Source organism: Symphalangus syndactylus, chromosome 5 (assembly GCF_028878055.3).
Source record: "Symphalangus syndactylus isolate Jambi chromosome 5, NHGRI_mSymSyn1-v2.1_pri, whole genome shotgun sequence".
NCBI classification, from domain to species: domain Eukaryota; kingdom Metazoa; phylum Chordata; class Mammalia; order Primates; family Hylobatidae; genus Symphalangus; species Symphalangus syndactylus.
In genome coordinates this window covers 90,273,007-90,293,422 of record NC_072427.2, presented here as the reverse complement: position 1 = coordinate 90,293,422, position 20,416 = coordinate 90,273,007, and the positions used below count along the sequence as shown (strand labels likewise).

The 20,416-nt window shown below is 45.4% G+C and overlaps 1 protein-coding gene across 2 annotated transcripts in view; it reads right to left on the bottom strand.

The window, feature by feature from the left end:
* Positions 1-1,105: 1,105 nt before the first annotated feature.
* The window catches only part of DSCAM (DS cell adhesion molecule), an 812,726-nt gene continuing 793,415 nt past the window's right edge, over positions 1,106-20,416 (bottom strand). The window contains exons 32-33 of one of the 2 annotated variants that reach the window (XM_055279737.2): positions 19,894-20,196; positions 1,106-2,387 (exon numbers count right to left, since the gene is read on the bottom strand). In XM_055279737.2, coding sequence (XP_055135712.1) covers positions 2,089-2,387; positions 19,894-20,196 — 602 coding nt within the window. In that variant the 3' untranslated portion in view covers positions 1,106-2,088. Of the gene's footprint in view, positions 2,442-19,893; positions 20,197-20,416 lie in introns of both variants that reach the window. The other variant, XM_063640588.1, reaches the window with a different exon arrangement.

Here is a 20,416-nt window from a genome sequence, read left to right as displayed (position 1 = left end):
TTTTTAAGGCAGGAGTCTTGAAAGCAATCCATTCTAGAGGCAGACATAATGTAGAATTTTTTTATTTTTGTACAGGTTGAGAGAAAAATGTTAAAAAAGGTAAACTTCTATGTTTGGGGGATATAGAAGTTTTAGGTTGATGAAAGATAGACTTTTAAATTTTTCCCCCAGAAAGTAGCATTTCTTTTTCATATAAAAAAAAAACCAGTCTGAGAGTATGCCAATAGTACACGTCAACACGGATTACACTCTGAAACCATGGATGCGCACCTCACATTCATGGAGTCATCTAACACTTGCACCAGCAGGTGGTCTTGACATGGTCCTGGACCCATTCTGTGTCACTGAATCTAAGCAGACAAATGGGCCTGCCTGGAAAATAAATAGAAGGAAGAAAGGATGGAAAAGAGGGAGGGAGGGAGGGAAGGAAAGACATTTCTGAATATGTTCCCAAGATGGTAATAACTGGCACCAGTCTGTGTTGGTGGCCTTAATGGAAGCCTGTAGACAGTGTTCAGCCTGGGAGACTGAGCAGCCACGGATATTTGATCATGTTTTCTGGTTAATGCCAAATCTCTGACACGAAGACCTGGTTATCTTTCCATTTTATGGAAGTGAGCCTGGAATGGAGTGTTGCAGCCAAGGGAGGATTACATCCTGTTTCAAAAGCAAACCGTGTGCGGGTTGTGGGATAAAGAATGCAGTTCCGACTGTTTACGAGTAAATGCTCTCTCAGGATGAGCCACATGGGAGATAAACTGAGGGAAAGGAAATTAAAAACTTAGATTTTAGAGGAACATCACTTTCCTCGGGTTACAGAGGATTGAGGCAATGTTTATTAAGATGGTCTATCGGACATTTGGACACCAGGCATAGTGGAGATAGGAAAAGTCATGGAGGGTAGGACGCACGATCTTGCCCCTTGTCACACAAGCTGGGGCCACATTTCAGACTCCAGAGCAAGGGGTTGGCAAATATTTCCTGTAATGGGCCAGGTAATAAATATTTTAGGCTTCATGGGCTATACCATCTCTGTCACAACTATTCAGCTCTACCATTGTGCCATGAAAGCAGCCATAGACAATAGCAAATAGTGCATGTGGCCTTGTTTCAATAAAACTTTATTTAAAAAAACAGCAGGAGGCTGGATTTGGCCCATAGGCCACAGTCAGTTGAACTCTGGCCATGGGCAGGCAAGGGGCAGAGCCTCGGGAGGGGCTTCGAATACTTGGGCTGGCCTCTGGTTGCGGTGGAGCCCAGCCTGCATTTTGTCCTCTCCAGCTTGAGAACAGGAGCTGTACCTTCTTTGTGCTTCCTGGAGATTCCTGAGGAGTTCGGGGTGTTAGTATCGACTCTGGTTTATTGAATGGGGCTCTGGGTTCAGGCCTGGTGTTTCCAAACAGAAGTATCATTGGGAAGGAGGCCCAGGCCATTGGTAGAAGACGAGAGAAGTAGACATGGAAATAAAGGCAGACAACCTTTTCTTTTTTATTTCGCTTAGACAAAATGCAAAGAGTGTCTCATTAAATTAAAAAAGAAACAAAAGAGAAAACCGAATTGCTTCCCCCCACCCCTTCACTGACGGCACTCATCCTAATTAACAACAAAAGAAGACCAAATTGAGAACCCGGTTTCTAATGGGAAAGAAAGGTGTGCAAACGGGACGGAAGTTTTCCCCTGCCCGCAAATCGGTGTTCCTTTTAAATTCACAAATAGGCTGATTTCCCCCCCACCCTGTTTTCTTTCTTGCCTCTTGTGTGATAGAACTTCCAGTCAGAAGGTTTAATTAATCCCCCCATGCACTTTTGTAGAAAATCAGTAAAAATGCAATAGCCTGTGAAGATCATAAAACTGGACTTCTTTCCCAAAAAATCAGATGCCCAGGCGGATGGAGCTCACACTCAGACAGAAAAAAAGCAGGAGAGTCTTTGCACTGTCTATGGTTTCAGTATTTTCTCTTTTTTTTTTTTTTTTAATATATTTTGGCAATTTTCTTTAATTATAAATATTGGAATTCCGTAAAAAAAAGGTAGCTTTGATTGAATTGTTTGAATTGTATTTACAACCGCTGTCCAGTCATGCTGTCTGTTATACCAGGGTGTACGATTTTGCGTAAGGATTATTTCCTTTCAAATGGCCCCGGGAGTCGAGCAGTGATTCTTGGGAGCTGCTCATTTTAGCTGCCTGTCCCAGCTCTGCTCCCTCCCGCTGAGGTAATGTGGCCACGGCCCCCGGCTGCCACGACTGTCCTTCTCTCGTGGAGGAGGCGGAGGAGGCGGCTTCCATCGGGATGGGCTCCAGGACCGTGGGGCGCTTCAGGGTCCGGCTTTTCTGAGGTTCCAAGCATGCTTGTCCTAAGCTCAGGTCCCTGCTGGTGCCTGGACCACCTCGGTTTAACAAAAAGTCCATTCTAAGGTATGGAGGCAAATGTATGAGGTCACCTAGAAGGAAAGACAGGGTAGTTAGTTGGTGTCTTCATTTGGTGAACATGGGCAGAATGCCCCGTGTGCACACGGGAGGCCATGCGTGGTTTAGAGATGAGAATGCGGCGCACACAGGCGCCTTTCTCAAGATCCTCCTTCAACGCTCACCACAAAGACAGGTGGAATCGTCCTCCTACCGCTTCGCTGGGCGCGGGAGGAGCTCATTTTCCCACAGTGCTTACTTACTTGTATTAACTTACTTGTACAGAAATGGAGGAATGGAGGTAGCAGAATCCTTCAAAACACCATCGTTGAAAGAAAAACATACATCAAAGGCAACAGCGTCCACTGGGTACGAACGGTGATAGACCAAACCCCGCATGTGATTGGAAGTACGGGGAGTGCACAGGGTTTGAGGAGAAGCCAGGGACGCCAAGGGAAGATGGACAGCTGGCTCTCGTCTTGGCAATTCTATGAAACCTTGTGACTTTGGCCAGCCACTTAGTTATGGGTCTTTATGATGGCTTTGGGTGAAAGCGCCACAGCTTATGGCCTCCTTACCAGGCCCTGCCTACCTGCTAACCTCTGTGTGGCTCTTCTGTTTCAGCCATGCTGTGTATAGAGATGGCAGCAGCTTAGACCAGAGTTCTAGTGTTTATACTTCCTGCTTATGGTCACTCTGGCTTCTGTGGTGCCATGTAAACATACCCTCAGATCTCCTTCAAGAGCATCTGCTGGCTGTGCATGGTGGCTCATGCCTGTAATCCTAGAACTTTGGGAGGCCGAGGCGGGAGGGTCACCTGAGGTCAGGAGTTCAAGACCAGCCAGGCCAACATGGCGAAACCCCCTCTCTACTAAAAATACAAAAACTAGCCAGGCTGATGGTGGGCACCTGTAGTCCCAGTACTGGGGACGCTGAGGCAGGAGAATCGCTTGAACCCGGGAGGAGGAGGTTGCAGTGAGCTGAGATTATGCCACTGCACTCCAGCCTGGGTGACAGAGCAAGACTCAAACAAAACAAAACAAACAAAAAAACCCAAACCCAAACCAAAAAACCAAGAGCATCTGCTGCAGGCAGGGAGGCATCTGTTCTCTGGGACGCTGCAAGCCAATGACAAGCATGACAGGGCTTTCCTCATGGCCGGCCCCGCCCAGTGCAGGATCTCCCTGACAGGCATCCTTTGCTCAGGGATGCCCCATCAGCCTCGCTGCAGCCTTCTCAGAGGTGCACCGCAGCCCGAGGTGCCTCCAACCAATCCCTCCTTCGCCTTCTCCTCTCACAGGTGTCAGACCTCTGTTATGGTCTCCAGACTCTCCTTGCCACCTCCTGCTTCCTTTTGCTTCCTTCTTCACAAGAATTTCCCCAATAAATTCCTCGTGTGTCTAATCTGTCTTGACAGGCGCTTCTCAAAAACATGAACGGACACAGCTTCTTTCACCATCAGCTACTGAAAGGTCACTCTGACCTCTCATTGCCAAATTCTCTGGTTTCCTCTTGGTCCTCTTCCTACCTGCATTACGATAGCATTTGATGCTGTTGATATTTTTGTTGTTGGCCCTTTCAGCTGCCAGGGCACCGTGGTCTTCCAGATCTCTGCCTACAACTCTGGCCACCCCTTCTCACTCCCCTTGACTGGATCCTTTTCTCTGTCTTTCCTCTAAATACGGAGTGTTCAGTGGCCTGCTCTCAGTGCTCTCTCGGAAGGCTTGGCTGCTTTCCTCATCGCTTTATAAATTAGCTTTCCCGTCTATCTTTTCCATTTTGCTCTTTCTCCTGAGCCCTAGATGTGAACTTCAGATGCTTTGCTAGGTATTTCCACACGAGTGTCCATCTGGAATTCTGAATGCCACAGTCTATCAATTCAGTTAATAAAGGCCAACCCCCTCCCCTCCCAATCCCAAATGCTGCTTCTCTCCTGTGTGCTCCATCTTGTGTAACATTATCACCATCCTTCCATCCTTGAAACCTCAGAGGTTTCACTGACACCTTTCTCTCCAGGTTAATTCTACTGGCAAAATATCTCTTGACTCCTTTATTTTATTTTTATTTTTTTTTTTAAAACGACAAGAGATAGATAGAGTCTTGCTCTGTTGCCCAGGCTAGAGTGCAATGGTGCATTCATGGCTCACTGTAGCCTCAAACTCCTGGGCTCAAGCAAACCTTCCATCTCAGCCTCCAGAGTAGCTAGGGCTACAGGTACATACCACCATGCCTGGCTAATTATTATTCTTAAAATATTTTGGAGACACAGGGTCTTGCTTGGTTTCCCAGGCTGGTCTCAAACTCTTGACCTCAAGCAATGCTCCTGCCTCAGCTTCTCAAAGCACTGTGATTACAGGCATGAGCCACCTGGCCTTGACTCCTTCTCATTCCCATCTTCAGGGCCCTGTTTCAAGGCTTTAATATATCCCATCACCTCCTTGCAAAGCATGAGCACAATTAGGGCCCAGCCACCAGGTCCACTTTGCAACCAACACTGCCTGACTTGAGCTGGACTGACGCTGGGTCTGAGTTTCTGCTGTTTTGGTACAGACAGTGTGCATCATCCAGCCCAGTGCTTCCCACTTTTCTCTCTTTGAGGAACAGGCAGACAAGGGGTATTTGTGCAGTACACTGGGATGAACCCAAGGAGCTGTTTCTGGCCACCTTGAGGTCTGAAGGACTCACCATCTTGGCACACCTACAACTCATGACATACCAGGTGCAAAACTCTGTCTAGAGAATGGGCTGGTGGTGTGTGGTCCTGGAGCGAGGGCCCAGGGAAAAGGATGTGCAGGGAGAGAGAGATGATGATGGTCTGAGCTCACAAGCAGCTGTGGGATGTAAGAGAGGGAATTAAATTGTGAGATATGAAGGGGGCCCAAGGAAGGCGGCTTCAGAGTCAGTGACAAGTGGGACTGGTGACAGAGGAGAAGGGGTTAGGGGCGACTCCTTCCCAGGCTCTAAGCTCAGGAAGCTGTGTGGACAGTGAAATCACTAACCGTGAAACGGTGTATAGGGGAAAGTTCTTACTTTGATGACAAAAGATGAAGGGTTTAGTTTCAGACCTGCTGAGTTTGATGCAGCTGGGGACATTCAAGACAAGATATCTAGTAGGTATTTTTATCATAGAAACGTAGCTCTAGGATGACTCACTCTTCATTTTCTGAATCTAAAGTAACCGAACATTCTTGTTTCTTTTGCTTCAAAATATTCCCTGCTTTCCTTATTTTACTGTATGCTAACAATAGTTAATTGAGCCTTCCTCATCCAGCCCCTTTGGACCCGTAGGCCCCGAAGGTGCAGGCTGAGGGGATCTGAGACCACCTGAGCCAAGTGAGGGCTGCCATTAGCCAGCTGCCCTGCTAGCGGGGCAAAGGAAGTGATATGTGTTTAGACAGTGTTTAAAGCCTGAACCTTAGGAAACGACTTCAAGTTTACCCACAGAAAAAGAACAACCAGCATAACAGAAGGAAAGGACTATTCAAGAGTATAAGAGAACTGGCCTGTGATCCCTGCCCACTTTGGGAGGCCTAGGCAATGGATCACCTGAGGTCAGGTGTTCGAGACCAGTCAGGCCAAAATGGGGTAACCCCATCTCTAGTAAAAATAGAAAAATCAGCTGGACGTGGTGGTACAGGCCTGTAATCCCAACTACTCAGGAGGCTGAGGCAGGAGAATCGTTTGAACCCGCTCATTGGAGGTTGCTGCACCGTTGCAGTCTAGCCTGGGCAACAAGGATGAAACTCCATCTCAAAAAAAAAAAAAAAAAAGTGTAAGAGAACTAAAAATAGGCCGGGCGCGGTGGCTCACGCTTGTAATCCCAGCACTTTGGGAAGCTGAGGCGGGCGGATCACGAGGTCAGGAGATCGAGACCACGGTGAAACCCCGTCTCTACTAAAAATACAAAAAAATTAGCCGGGCGTGGTGGCGGGCGCCTGTAGTCCCAGCTACTCGGAGAGGCTGAGGCAGGAGAATGGCGTGAACCCGGGAGGCGGAGCTTGCAGTGAGCCGAGATTGCGCCACTGCACTCCAGCCTGGGTGACAGAGCGAGACTCCGTCTTAAAAAAAAAAAAAAAAAAAAAAAAGAGAATTAAAAATAAATATGGCCAAGTCAAGCCCTAAAAATGCATTTTATACAATTTAAATGAGCATACAAATTTTCAAAATGTTATTACCCTTCTTGAAAATTTTTTTCCCCAAACAACAGGAGCAATGACCTTATTTTTGGGAAATCCACCAAATGATTTCTTTGTCATTGTGTTATTACATTGTTGCACCACTTGGTATTTATGATTCAAAATTCCATTTAGCTTTTTCAGGATGTCTTTATTCTATTAAGTGATGATGAGTAATTACATGATTTCACTGGAAACGGCAGCATGTAATTCACTAAATGACCCTAGCGACACTGGACTGGGCTCACTGAAATTAAAGGCACTCTAATTCAACGTTGGCTTCCTACTGTCAACTGGATCCAAGGGAAGCTCAGTAATAAATACCTAGACAATAAATGGGCCATAACATTTTTTTTTTTTTTTTGAGATGGAGTTTTGCTCTTGTTGCCCAGGCTGGAGTGCAACTCGGTTCGCCGCAACCTCTACCTCCCGGTTCAAGCAATTCTCCCCCCTCAGCCTCCTGAGTAGCTGGGATTATAGGCATGCACCACCACACCTGGCTAATTTTTGTATTTTTAGTAGAGACAGGGTTTCTCCATGTTGGTCAGGCTGGTTTCATATTCCTGACCTCAGGCGATCCGCCCGCCTCAGCCTCCCAAAGTGCTGGGATTACAGGCATGAGCCACTGTGCCTGGCCCATAACGTTCTTATAGGAAGGAATTACATAATTTGGCATTCTTGTAAAAAGGATTTTGGTAACTTGATGCATCTGAACTTTGGCTTAGGAAAATATAATAGCATGAGGCCTACCCATTATATACACTAATGTGGAGGGTTCAGGAATATCTCGCCATATAGAATAGCTTTGTTCCTGAAAGATGAAATAATTTGAGTTTTTAAAACTTTATGAAATTTGATGGCATTGAAAATTACTTATGTTCATTTATGGTAGTTATTCTTCAGTCTTCTCTAACCAGGGATTAATTATTTGCAAAAAAAAAAAGCGATGAAAGCATTAACAGAGCTGTCATTAAGAAATAAATTGAATAATTCTTTTGTAATGTGAATATCCTTTTGTATGTGAATCAATACACCTTAACTGACCAGTCTTGCAATTTGTAGTTTTATATATTCAATCTCCTGAAAGTGATTGTCTTTATTCCTAAGAATCTGATAAATTATGTTAATTTTCTTATTTATTTTTTATTATCTTTATTCAATATTATTTTTATCATGTTGTTCGTATATTTGAGGAAATGCGACAGACATTTACCTCCAGGGTTCTTTAAAAATATAGGTCGAGAATGCCTCATGCTGTTTCTGAGACCCGACTCAATCACGAACACTTGACATATTCGTAATGTGTTGCAACAGATTTGGGGATAAATCTCTATTCTAGTGACTCCCCATTGAACGCACAGGGCTTATTAAACCCCTACAAAGTAATAGCATCGTGGTCCCCACTGGACTGCAGAATGCTCAGGCCTTAGATTGGAAGGAAGAAACGTGTCTGAAATCAAAAGGTAGGACTCATACTGTCGGCATGCTGCCTGCAGGGGCTCCCACTTCAGATGTAGTGATCAAGAGGGCTCCAGTCGCTGAAATGGACTGGTGAGAAATACAAATCCTTCCTAATGGCAACAGCTCAGGGTTACATCTTTACATGGAATGCTTATATGTGTTTGTCTATTGCAGGTCTGACAAGTGTCTCTGAATATCCAATATCTCTGATTGATCCAGTTTTTCAGGCAAAGCTCTATAAAGTTGTGTGATTCTCTCATTAGCTCCCTTCCACAATCTGTATTTTCTGATTAGCACCCAAAGTAGCCCTTTCAACTGTGTGCGTGCTGCAAATGAGTTCTCTCAATAATTAATGCACTTACAGAGAAGAGAGCAGCAGAGCAGTCAGCGGTAAGCTCTGTTATTACAGGCACTTATGTCCTTTAAAACCCCAGCCCATGTCCTCATCAACAAAGCCTCTGAGGACCTGGATTCTCTAATTGTCCTCCTATGTGCTTAAGATGCCTACACGTAGCAAGACAACTCATGCAGTTATTGATCCAGAAAGAGACACGTGATGTGTGAGACTGTGGTGACCACGGGGACATTGGCACAGCATCCCCTGCCCCCAGCACCCTGCCTGCCATCTGCCTGTGTCACGTGGGAGAAACTAGCCGTTGGCTTTAATTGTGGTGATGAGGAGTAGAGGCCAGGATAACATCGCCTGCCTTTATCTGACAGGTCTAGATCTGGGCTCAGTTTCCTTATCCATAAAATGGGAGTAATAGCAGAATCTAGCATAGAGGGCTGTAGTGAAGAGTAACTTAGATAACGCATGTGACAGCTTTCCCTGGATTAAGGAATCTGTTTCCACAGGGAGCAGGGCCTTCTTGGGTGTGTCCGGTACTCCTCAGCTCACCTGCCTCGTAGCTTATCAGTCAGGACCCTCTCCAGTTCTCCCATGTGGTGAAAAGTAGCAGGGATCCAGAAGAAGTCCAAGGATCCTTTGTGCATTGAACTCCAGGGTCACCATATTGGGTCACCACGTCATGGGTACTCACCTCCACTGGGTGCAAATGCCCTCGGCATTCCTGTGTGTAAATCTATCATTGCCATAAACACCGGCAAAGGCAAATGCCCAGTCTTAGTACTCGTTTAGGTAAAACTAGCTACGACAAAATTCACTTATATTTTTGGTAATGATTTCCATACTCTATAGCGTCACTTCCTCTGCTTTGCTTCCCTCAACCTTTCTCCACATTTCCCCCCTTCCCCTTCTCCCTCCTTCTTTCCCTTCCTCCTTTCTCTCATTCCCTCCATTCTTTCCTTTATTTTCCTTCTAATGTAGTTTGGCTGTGTCCCCACCCAAATCTCTTCTTGAATTGTAGCTCCCATAATCCCCACGTGTTGTAGGAGGGACCCAGTGGGAAGTAATTGAATCATGGCGGTGGTTTCCCCCATACTGTTCTCATGGTAGTGGATGAGTCTCACAAGGTCTGATGGCTTTATAAGGGGTTGCCCCTTTCACTTGGCTCTCATTTCTCTCTTGCCTGCCACCATATAAGATGTGCCTGTCACCTTCCGCCATGATTGTGAGGCTTCCCCAGCCACATGGAACTGTGAGTCCATTAAATCTCTTTTTCTTTATAAATTACCCAGTCTCAGGTAACGTGAAAACTAACTTCCTTCCTTCCTTCCTTTTCCTTGTTTTGTTTACCTTGTGCTAAAACTTTCATCCATGAAATCAAAGGCATAGAAAAGGGGTAAAAACATGAAGCAGGGAGGGACAAAGAAGTAGCTGAGTGCAATAAGACAGCAAGCAGGGCATACAGGTCGAGAAAAGTGTGGTGTGTGTGTGTGTGTGTGTGTGTGTGAGAGAGAGAGAGAGAGAGAGAGAGGAGAGAGATATGGGAGGAAAAATCTAACTGGAAGAGCAGCATACTGAAAGGGGAGGTTGAGGCATGGAGAAGGAAAGGACTAGCACTGGCAGAAGGATTCAGCTCATGGTCTGACGGCAGGAGGAACTGAGCTTGAACTCACTTCCATGTCCTCCTTCTGCCCTGCTCACCTACCTGCCCACACTGCCGGTTCCTTCCCAGTGAGCTAAACCCAGTCAGTGTCTCCAGCCCAGCCCCAGCGTGAATACAAAGGCTCACAGAGTCCTGCCTGGGCCTTTGGGACAGGGTCCCCCTGCTGACTTCTTTGGGCTGTAATGGTGGATTTGCACACCATGAACCCACTGTGCTCTGCCCTGAGGCCAATGCACTTCCTGTCAGAGACCCTAAGTGAGGGTGAGGGATGGAGAAGGTGGAGATGGCCAAGCACAGAGAAGGGCTGTGGGGGACTGAGATGCAGGAACATACCAGGGTCAGGGGAGGCTGAGATGAATGAGGCTAGGTGGGTGTGAGGGAGGATGGATGAGAGAGAGGGGAAGAGACACAGAGAGAGAGAAGGATCAGAGAGATGGAAACACACACACAGAGGGAGGCAGAAAGAAACGTAGCACTTGAGCCTGGATGACAGAGCGAGACTCCGTCTCAAAAAAAAAAAAAAAAAGAAACATAGCTACGCAGGTCGGTAGACAGATAAAAATTAGAGACAGAGTCACAAATAGAGAAGGGAAAAGGGGAACATGGTAACCAACTGGGACAGTGGTAAGGAGCAGTGGAGGAAGAGGGCACCAGAAAGGTGAGTACTATGAGAATAAATGTGTATTACCCACAATGAACGGCCCTTGTGGAGCGTTAAAGATGTGTGCACCATACAATGACCACTGGCCCATCCATCACTGGGGCACCCATTTCTCATTCTTTTCTCATCAGCCTCACCAAAATCCAGTGCTGATCACAGGCTGCACCCATCACTGCCTTTCTGGAGGGAACCCAGGCAGCTGCTTTGACTTCCGCCTTGAGGATGAGACGCTTTACCCATTATTGCTGCATTATGCTTTATTATTTGACATCATGCTTCATTTCTCATCCTTCTGTTGCTGCCCTCTGGGGACCTTCAGTGCCATTAATGTCTCCAAAAGTTCTGATTAAATAAGTCAGCATTGATTTCTCCCTCTTTCCCTAACCACTTTGCATACTAGTATCACAAGCACCTCCTCGCCTCTGGTCCTAAAATGTACAGATTCCTCCTGCAGGCCCCACATCCATCAGAAGATACGCACTCAGAGCTTGTCCCCCTCCACTAAGGGTGCATTAGAGCCATGGTTGGCCTGACTGTGTGAAAACTGCTGAACTATACCTGCCTCCTTTTAGCTGAAACTCAGGAAAGCAAAACTTCCTGAACTTTCTCAATCTATTCAGGCACATGCAAAATTTGAATATATTTCAGTTCTTGGAAAAAGGATGGCAAAATCAATACTGAAATAACAAGAATGAGGCAATTCAGAAAATGAATGTGCATTCCATTAATCCATCATCAAACAATGGTTCTTGCTACCTCCCAGGCACCACACTAGGGAAAAATATCTGAACACTAGATCAGAGGCTCTCCACTGAGGGTGGTTTTGTCCCCAGGGGATGTGTAGCAAAGTCTGGAGACATTTTGGTTGTCACAATGCGGGGGAGGGTGACACTATTGATACCTATTGGTCAGAGGCCAGGGGTGCTGCTCAACATCGTCCAATGCTCAGAACAGCCCCTGCCACGAAGAATGATCTGGCTTCAAATACTAACGGTGCTGCTGTTGAGAAACTCTAGTTTAGATGATCAGCATTCATAATGCCAAGTGTTCCTTATTTCACTTTAATTCTACTTATAAAGCATTGAATTCAACCGGGATAAGCAGTTGTACCCCTCAGCCTCAGAATACTAGTCAACAAGGAGTTACGACCTCAGTTCTTCATGGAAGAAAATAAGAGATGGTCCAATGGAACTGTAATCAGAAGGCAAAACCCCCAGTTCTTTCTCCATTGGCACCTGCTGAGGCAGGAGCTGAGTCCAGTGGAAACAGCAGTAGTTACAGAGTGCAGGGCTTGGTGTTGAAAATCCTGTCTCTGCCTCTGTTTCTGCCTCCAGGTAGTTTTGTGACCCTTTTGAGTCTCGGTGCTCTTGCCTTTAGTCAAATGCATGAGGCACAATACTTTCTAAAGGCACCTTGAAGCCTAAAAGAGCCCTGCTTATGCTATGAGCTATCTCACCTCTGAAAACTGGTTATATACATCTGTATTGGGAATTTATGGATAAGGGTGGAACAAATGAAATGCATTTCTGGGGGCCAGATATTCCAAAACACTTTGCGGTAGCCTTCTTCCTCCTCCTATGCAATGCTTTGTTAGTTGGAGGCTGTAAACATGCAGATGCTTTCCCAGATTTGTGGGAATGAATGTGAATCACAGTTTTTTGGGCTTCAATCTCCTCTGGGGACACATAAAAAGGAACTTTCATCAATTTCTAACAAGGTTTGAGATCTATGTCTGGATAGAGCTGGATATTGATGCAAAAGTAAGAAGCAAAGGATGATTTACTTGAGTTCCAGCAATTTCAATAGAAAACACAGAGACCAGACTTGCAACAACACTACACTGTCAAAGAGCTGGTTCCCAAAGGGTAGCATAGAGTCCACCCATACCAGAGACAGACGAGATCTAACACTTTTTGAGTTTAATATTAATGATGCAACATGGTAATGAAAACTAGTAAAAGAATCTCTCTTGGTAAATGAATCTTCACTCCCAAATGGCAACCAGGAAAAACCCTAAATAAATAATGTGAGATTGATATCAGAGGCCCACGTGCAGGGACTCGATTACAACTCTTGGCTTGTACTCAGGGGCCCTCATGCATTTTTTAAGAGCTCGTCAATATTGTGATCCTTCTGCTTGCTGGTGAACTTTAAAAACCACACTGAGGTATAAAAGTAGGGCTTTGACTTTGTTGAGGCTCATGATTCTTCTCAAAGTAGATCTGAATAAAAGAGGGATTGGAAAATCTTCCCTGGCCTTTAGGCAAGCGCAGAACTCAGCAGTGTTTTTGGAGCACCCACTGTGGAACGATCCATGAGATTCAAAGATGGATACAGTTCCCACGCAACAGCCATGAGGAACCACACATTAGGGACCACCTGAAGCAGAACCCTGGCTGGGGGCTTGCCCTTGTTCTGCCATGAAGCTGACAGAGCTGTTTCTACAACAATATGCATCTTGAATCATCCCACAGAAGGAGCTGAGTTAGGCTGGAGATGAGAGAATTCCAGACAGAGGGAATGTATATTTGTGGAGTTGTAGGAGGCCAGAAAGTTGAAGGCTGGAGACCAGGAGTCAAGCATGGAGGCTGGAAACCAGGGGTCAAGGTTGGAGGCTAGAGACCTGGGGTCAAGGCAAAGAAGACATGGCTGACCCCTCAGACGCTTGTAAGTCTCTATCATGAGAGCAGCAGGAAGCCGTGGAAGGGGGTTAAACAGGAGAAGGTTGACTCTTACTGGAAATGATGGCTTGTTTCCCCTTTCTGGTTTGGGATACAGGATGCCTTAGGCCTTGGTGCCAGCAGAGGGTACAGGAGGCCACACTGGAAGACGATGGTCTTTGCTGTCTTCTTCTTACCTTTCTGTATGCTCCCTGGGCCTTCGTGTGGCTTTAGCTTCTCACAACCCCTCACCGGGCTGTGTGTGTGTGTATCTGTGTGTGCATGTGTGTAGGTGTTGACCGATCGTCTTCTATAAGCTGGGCTTTGTATTATTTCTTGACCTTCTCAAGATTTGCCTGTCTCATGTCTTCAGAACCCATTGCCTGCAGTCTTTGATACACACTATTCTGATAAATGAATGAGACTGTGAGGAGTGTTAATTTAAGATATTAACTCTTTTATGTCTTAGGGTAATACCCACCGTCTTTCTACTCAGGAGATATTCAATCAGTAGGGGTTCAATACATGAGTGTCATATATTTGTGTTTTAACCAGGTCTGTCTGAGATGCAGTGAATGTTCAGTTAGCCTAGGCAGCCTTCTCTCTTGTCACCTGCAGTGCTGGAATCTGGGAGCTTCCTTCTGGTCACTCAGCAGGGACAACAAGGCCTCTAGCCCCAGATCACTGTTCTCTCAGGTACAAGCCTCCCCCATCACTTTCCACCTCTTGAGGAACTGGCGCAGCCCAGGATTTCACTACGATTAGAACTGAACCCCAATAAGCTACCCAAGAAAAACAGTGAGCCTTTTAAGGGGCTCAGAAGTCAGAGAAAAGAATCAGAACACAGGGAATACATGTTCTGGAACTAGAGGACACAAACAGCAGCTTAGCAACTGCAGCAAGTACAATGAACCAGCCAGACTACCGGACAAGGTCAGAGGTGCAGGTGATGGCCTCTCGAACACAGTGGCAGGAGGCTGGGTGCAGGGTGGTGGCTGCAAAAGACCCCATGGACGTATATGCTAAGCTTTTATTTCAGGCAATGGGCTTAGAGTTCTAAGCTTGAGAACCCCTCAGAACAGGTCCTATTGTCACTTTCTGAGTCTGAGGGAGAGCTACTAAGACACTGAAATTCTACGAGAGCCCTTAAGAAGCTAAAATTGCGGCCGGGCGCGGTGGCTCACACTTGTAATCCCAGCACTTTGGGAGGCCAAGGCGGGCGGATCACGAGGTCAGGAGATCGAGACCACGGTGAAACCCCGTCTCTACTAAAAATACAAAAAAATTAGCCGGGCATGGTGGCGGGCGCCTGTAGTCCCAGCTACTCGGAGAGGCTGAGGCGGGAGAATGGCGGGAACCCGGGAGGCGGAGCTTGCAGTGAGCTGAGATCGCGCCACTGCACTCCAGCCTGGGTGACAGAGCGAGACTCCGTCTCAAAAAAAAAAAGCTAAAATTGCAACTACTCTTCAGAGAGACCTGGTTTTCCAGCAGAAATCAGGATTAGCACATGCCAGTATTTAGGTCGACATCGAGTAGGCGTGAACAGCAGTATGTGGAGGCTTTGTTGGATGGCCCCAGGGTTCTTTTAACCTGAAATTCTATGGGAGTGTTTGAAAGGTCATAGTTCAGAGGGAACTCTTGATCTCTGTTGTGAACGCCAAGCTCATTCCTATCTCCTGGCCTTTATCTTTGGTCAGCTCTCTGGACCACCAGAAGGATCTTTGCAGGGCTCCTTCCATCCCATCATTTACGTCTCATTGCCTGAGAGGCCCTTCCGGGCCATTCTTTCCAAAATACTCCCCTCCCACGTTTTATCCCCTTCCTGGATTTCCTTCTCCGCCCAGCACTCACCACGGTCGGGAACGATACTATTTGTTTACTTGATCACTGTCTGTCTCCCTCTCAGGAACAGAAGCTCCTTCAATGTGGATATCCGTGGGTCTTGTCTATCACTGCATCCTCAGTTCCCAAAACAGGACCAGTCATTTAGTGTCCACTCAACACATGCATGGCAAAGAAAGACAGGGAAGCAGGGAGGCTGAGAGGGAGGGAGCCAGCCTTCCTTTAGAAGGGTGGAACGCAGAGCAGTGCAGTGAGAATGTGTGCCTGTGTGTATCCATGCATGGGAGCATGTGCTTATGTATCCACGTACATGTGCATGTGTGTCAACATATATGTGTGTCCATGCATATATGCGTGTGTGTGCACAAGTACCCATGCATGTGTACTTGTGTGTGAATGTGTATGTGTGCATGCATGTGTGTGCACAAGCACACATGTGTAGGCATCAAAGAGATTTGCATTTGAAAGGAGACCCTTAGTATAATATTTATGATAAACATTTTAAAATTGAGTTTTAGTGATGTGCAAAACAGAGAAGGAAGATGCAAGCCCTGAGGCTTGGTGCCCCGAGGCTGCCTGAGCCAAGTCCTCAGGCAGTGAGGGAGATGTAGGTAAGTGAAGCTGGGGATGGGGGTTATTTAGCTCTGAAGATTGGATTGCTGGTGTCTTGCTTTGATTTAAGAGCCAACGTGAGAGATATACAGACTTCAGACAGGGAAAACAGCATGGTCAAAATGACAACTGAGAATAAGGCGGCCAGCCTTGGTCAGAATAGTGCTGACCTGTGCAGAGGTAGGCTCTTTCTTCAGGTAAGGGCTCCTCCAGGTAAGGGCTCCTGGCCTCTCTGCATGCCTTGGGGCCCGCCTCTTACACTCCACCCTCACACCCTCAGGAGAGAGTGATGCAAGATGAATGGATCCTAAAATTAAAATCCAGTAACTGTTTTGAATTACTGGCAATTCAGTGAATTAACAAGTTGGCACCAGGCAGTGGCCCTTTCCCACTAAAAAAAAAAAAAAAACCTCAAATGCATTCCCCAAGGAAGGGGCTGAAACTCATCACCTTCCGTCTGGGGCCCAGGGGGAATGAGCACAGATATCCAAAGAGGCTGATGCTTTCCCTGCTGCTAGTGGGGCAGGCTGTGTTAGGGTGCATGTCTGAAGCTTGAAATTGAATTCAGTAGCTTCATGTAATGGCTTCTCTTGATGGCATAGGATAAACATCATAAATAAAGAAGAAGAAGAAGCAGTAATCCAAGAATGTTTGCAACTGGCTCAAAATGCTACCTGAAACCAAGAATAGGTACTGTAATCAAAGAATTGGAAGCCATCTTGACCCAGAGGAAAAAAGATGTTAAACTTTGCAGCTATTTCTCAGAAGAATAGAGAATTTTGTTTTCTGTTTGTAGAGATGGGAATAGTCATCCCTTATGGAAGAAGACAATAATTTGCTGCATTTTTAGGTCTTATAATTGCACAGGCAAATTCAAAATTCAGGTATCATTAAAATTACAGCTAGATAATGCTGCCTGTTTTGTGCATAGCTATTCTCATTTCATGGGAGAGCACCCCTTTATCTGTTGAAGGGATGTCTTTTTTATTTGCTAAGGGCAAGAACGGAAAATAAGTTACTTTGATTAAAGGTGCTGAAAGTTGGAGTAGATTTAAATGTCCTTTTGTATTTTACTATAATTTCTAGTAATTGAAATATTTTAACCAATTTAACCAGTTGGTTTTGCTGTCACAACCATGATATATTCATTCATACAATAATGTTTATAAAGCACCTACTATGTGCCAGACACAGTCTGGCCATATATGTGTATATTATACATACACAGGAGATTTTATATATATATATATATATAGTTTTAAGTATATAGTATTGAGTATTCAATACCATTAATTCATTTAAAAATATTTCTTGCATGATAACTACTTGGCTATCAGGTATCTGCTAGACCCTGAGAAGGAAGTATGAAGATAACTAAGACATGTTTCCTATTTTTCTGAAGCCACAATCTGGCCAAATTCATGTAACTTGATCGCAATTTGCAGAGAATTTCAAAGTTTGGGGATCATAACTATTTGTACTGAGGACAGAAAAAATAAAAAGGGGAGGAAAAAAAGGACCATCAAAAAAGAAGCTCTAAAATTGAGGAGGAAGATATTGAGAAATTTGGAAGACTATAAACGGAAACAGACATGACTAATATCATCTAGCGTGAAGAGGGCATATAGGAAAAGAATGTGATTTAAAAGCACAGCTCTAGGAGCTGCTGATTGTATCACAAGCTCTAGTTAGCAAAATAGTAAATTGCAACCTTGTATTTTGTGCCCAATGTTGAATTTAGTTGAATTATAAAGGAGCGACGGAAAGGTTTCCAAAGGCTGAAATATTTTCTAAAGCATATCAGATGTTCAGTAATAATGCAGTCATCTAGGGTAGACAAAACAAAGTTTGTGGACATTTGAACTTGCATTGACTTAAGAGATTATTCAAACCTATATTTATAAAATCATTTTACTCTGAATAGTATATTAAGACAATAGTAACTTAGCTATGATCTTCCATTGCTCTAATGGATCCAGGCAACAATGTCATGAGCAAAGGTCAAATTCTTAAGAAACAACCCAACAATATGAGCAGCATGCTATCAAAAAGAAGCTTCAACCCTGTAATTATGTAAAGGCCTGCACAAATAGGACAGTCTTTTAACCTAGAAGCTCATTCTGTGCCCTAAATCACACACAAAGAGAAAATGACGGCATGTTATCTCAGGTGGAAACATAAAGTACTTAACTGGGTGACACACAATTGAGGTGGGCGCCTGCTAGAACTTCAGTGGTCACTGGAGAAAAATAAAAGCAAGAAGGAAGAGGAGGCCAGCAGTAGAACTGGAGTCACAGTGGGGATTCTAACAATCCAGTGCCAGAAACAACGGCTAATATGGCTGAGGGCCTCCTCTGCTGACCTCTTCACCTGTATAATGCTACGTGCATCTAACAGAAGCCCAGTACACAGTCACCAATGCCATTCCCATTTTACAGTTGCAGGAACTGAAGCTGAGATAAGCCTATACAACATGCCCACAGGCTTATGGTCTTCTATCCAGTCCTCCTCACCTTCAGGCTGAAGAGCTGCAGAAAGTCATGGCATTTATCCTGCATTTTTCTCCAGTTGCCTTGCAAATAAATGCCAACAACACCAAAAAAAAAAAAAAAAAAAAAAAAAAAAAAAAAAAAAAAGTTGAAATAAAAACACCCACAAATAACAGCTCTTCTTTTCCCCTGAGGAGGTAGACAGAATGAAAATAAATGAAACCATCATTCTTTATTGGATGCTGGCATGAATCTTGAGCTGGTATGGAAGATTATTTGCTGGATAAACAATTCTTATCTTGTATATTTTTATGCATTTATAAAGCTCATTTTCAGCTAGGCCTTGTCCCATAAAACCCAAGGGAATTGTAATTCAAAAGTGAAGATGCATTTTTGAAATGGAACCAGAACAGTGGTGTAGAAAATGGGTAAAATGAGAAACAGAACTGGATTCAATAAGATTGGATAGATCAGTCTGTGAAGGAAAGTCTACAGGCAGCTATTTCAGGGTGAAAAAGAAAAAGTGGTTCTTCAGATGAGAACTACAGTTGGCTGCCATAGGTTGGATTCCATCTGAAGATGTGTTTTATTTGCCCTGTACAATGGTTTACAAATATCCAAGCCAACACTAAAAAGCTGTGAATTTCCATATAAAACCAAGATTTCTGGCTTCTCTTCAAACACAAGTCCATACTAAGACCCCCATTTCCACTTGTGATCAGTTGGAAGGGCCTTGCTAGAGTCTTTTCCTTTAGACAGTATGAACCCTGAAATGGTCTATGTCCCCATCACTCCTTTGACCCTGTTCTCTAGCCTCTGCATTCTATTATCCGCCAGGCCCTGCTGACCTCAGAATTTGCAGCTTGCTTTCACCACCCAGACGATTCACAGGTGTTCAAGTTGAAGACCAAACTACTGGCTGACCTAACGCTAGCCAGTTACCATCACCTTGTGTAATTCAGTGAGACCGAGTCCCAAACACTGGCTATAGTAAGACCTCTCCCCTTTCAGAAGCCCTCAGTGCGGCAGTTTTAAAACACAGCCCTCGCATTTTTGACAGTCTTCTCATCAAGCAGTGGGGGCCTCTTTCTCTGGAATCAGGGTTTCTTGGGCTCTGTGACTGCTTGCCCATTAGAATATGACAGAAATGATAGCTGTGTCAGTTTCCAGGCCCAACCTAAGGAAACTGGCTATTTCCACAGACTGTATCTTGGACCATTTGCTACTAGAACCTAGCCACCATGCTGTGAGGAAGCTAAAGCACCTTATGGTAGAGGCCAGCACAGGGAGAACACAGCCAGGTCAGTGAGCCACTTTGGAAGTAGATCCCCAGCCCCAGGAGAGCCTCTGCAGCATGGTACCCTCACTAGGCCCCGCCCAAATTTCAGATTCGGAAACAAAATAAGTGACTGCTGTAGTTTTAATCCAATGAACTTTGGGATGGTTTGTTAGGTAGCCATCCATAAACAGAGCACCCATTTGGTCTGAACACTGAGAAGGGCTTTCACAGCAGATGAGGGAGAACCAGGAAGGTGCACTTCCCTAAGCAACGGCCCCCAGGTGGCCTTTCTCACCTACCTGGCCGATGTGCCTTTGGAACTGCCATATTCATTACTCTTCCTCCATCCTGAGGTTTGGGGGGAGATGCAGTGAACCTGCAGATTCCCGATTCGGAAGGGGTGCTGGAGGTCAGACTGTCCGTGTACTCATTTGTCCCTGCCGTCAACTGTTCAGATGACGTGTCTGATATGAAGCACTCCGTGATGGTGAACTTGGCGTGCCTCAGTTGCTCTTCCATCTTGGCGTGTTCATAGGCCCTGGCCAGTTCTTCGTAAGTGGAGGAGGCACTTTCTGTGGAGACCATGCTGCTTCTTGCTCGATCTACACCAGGAAAGAGAAAAACAAGGCAGACGACTCACCATCAGAAGTCTGAACCAACGGCATGGCCCTTCCTCGCTTTGGGGCTGTTTTCTTCCAGCTCATGGTGGGACCTGGTAGGAGTTCTGGCTCCTTCTCAGAGGCTCCTGCCTTAGGCACTCTGAGGCCAGCTTCACAAGTCTCAGCAGATCCGGCTAAGGGAAGCTTTGTTGCAACCAAATTG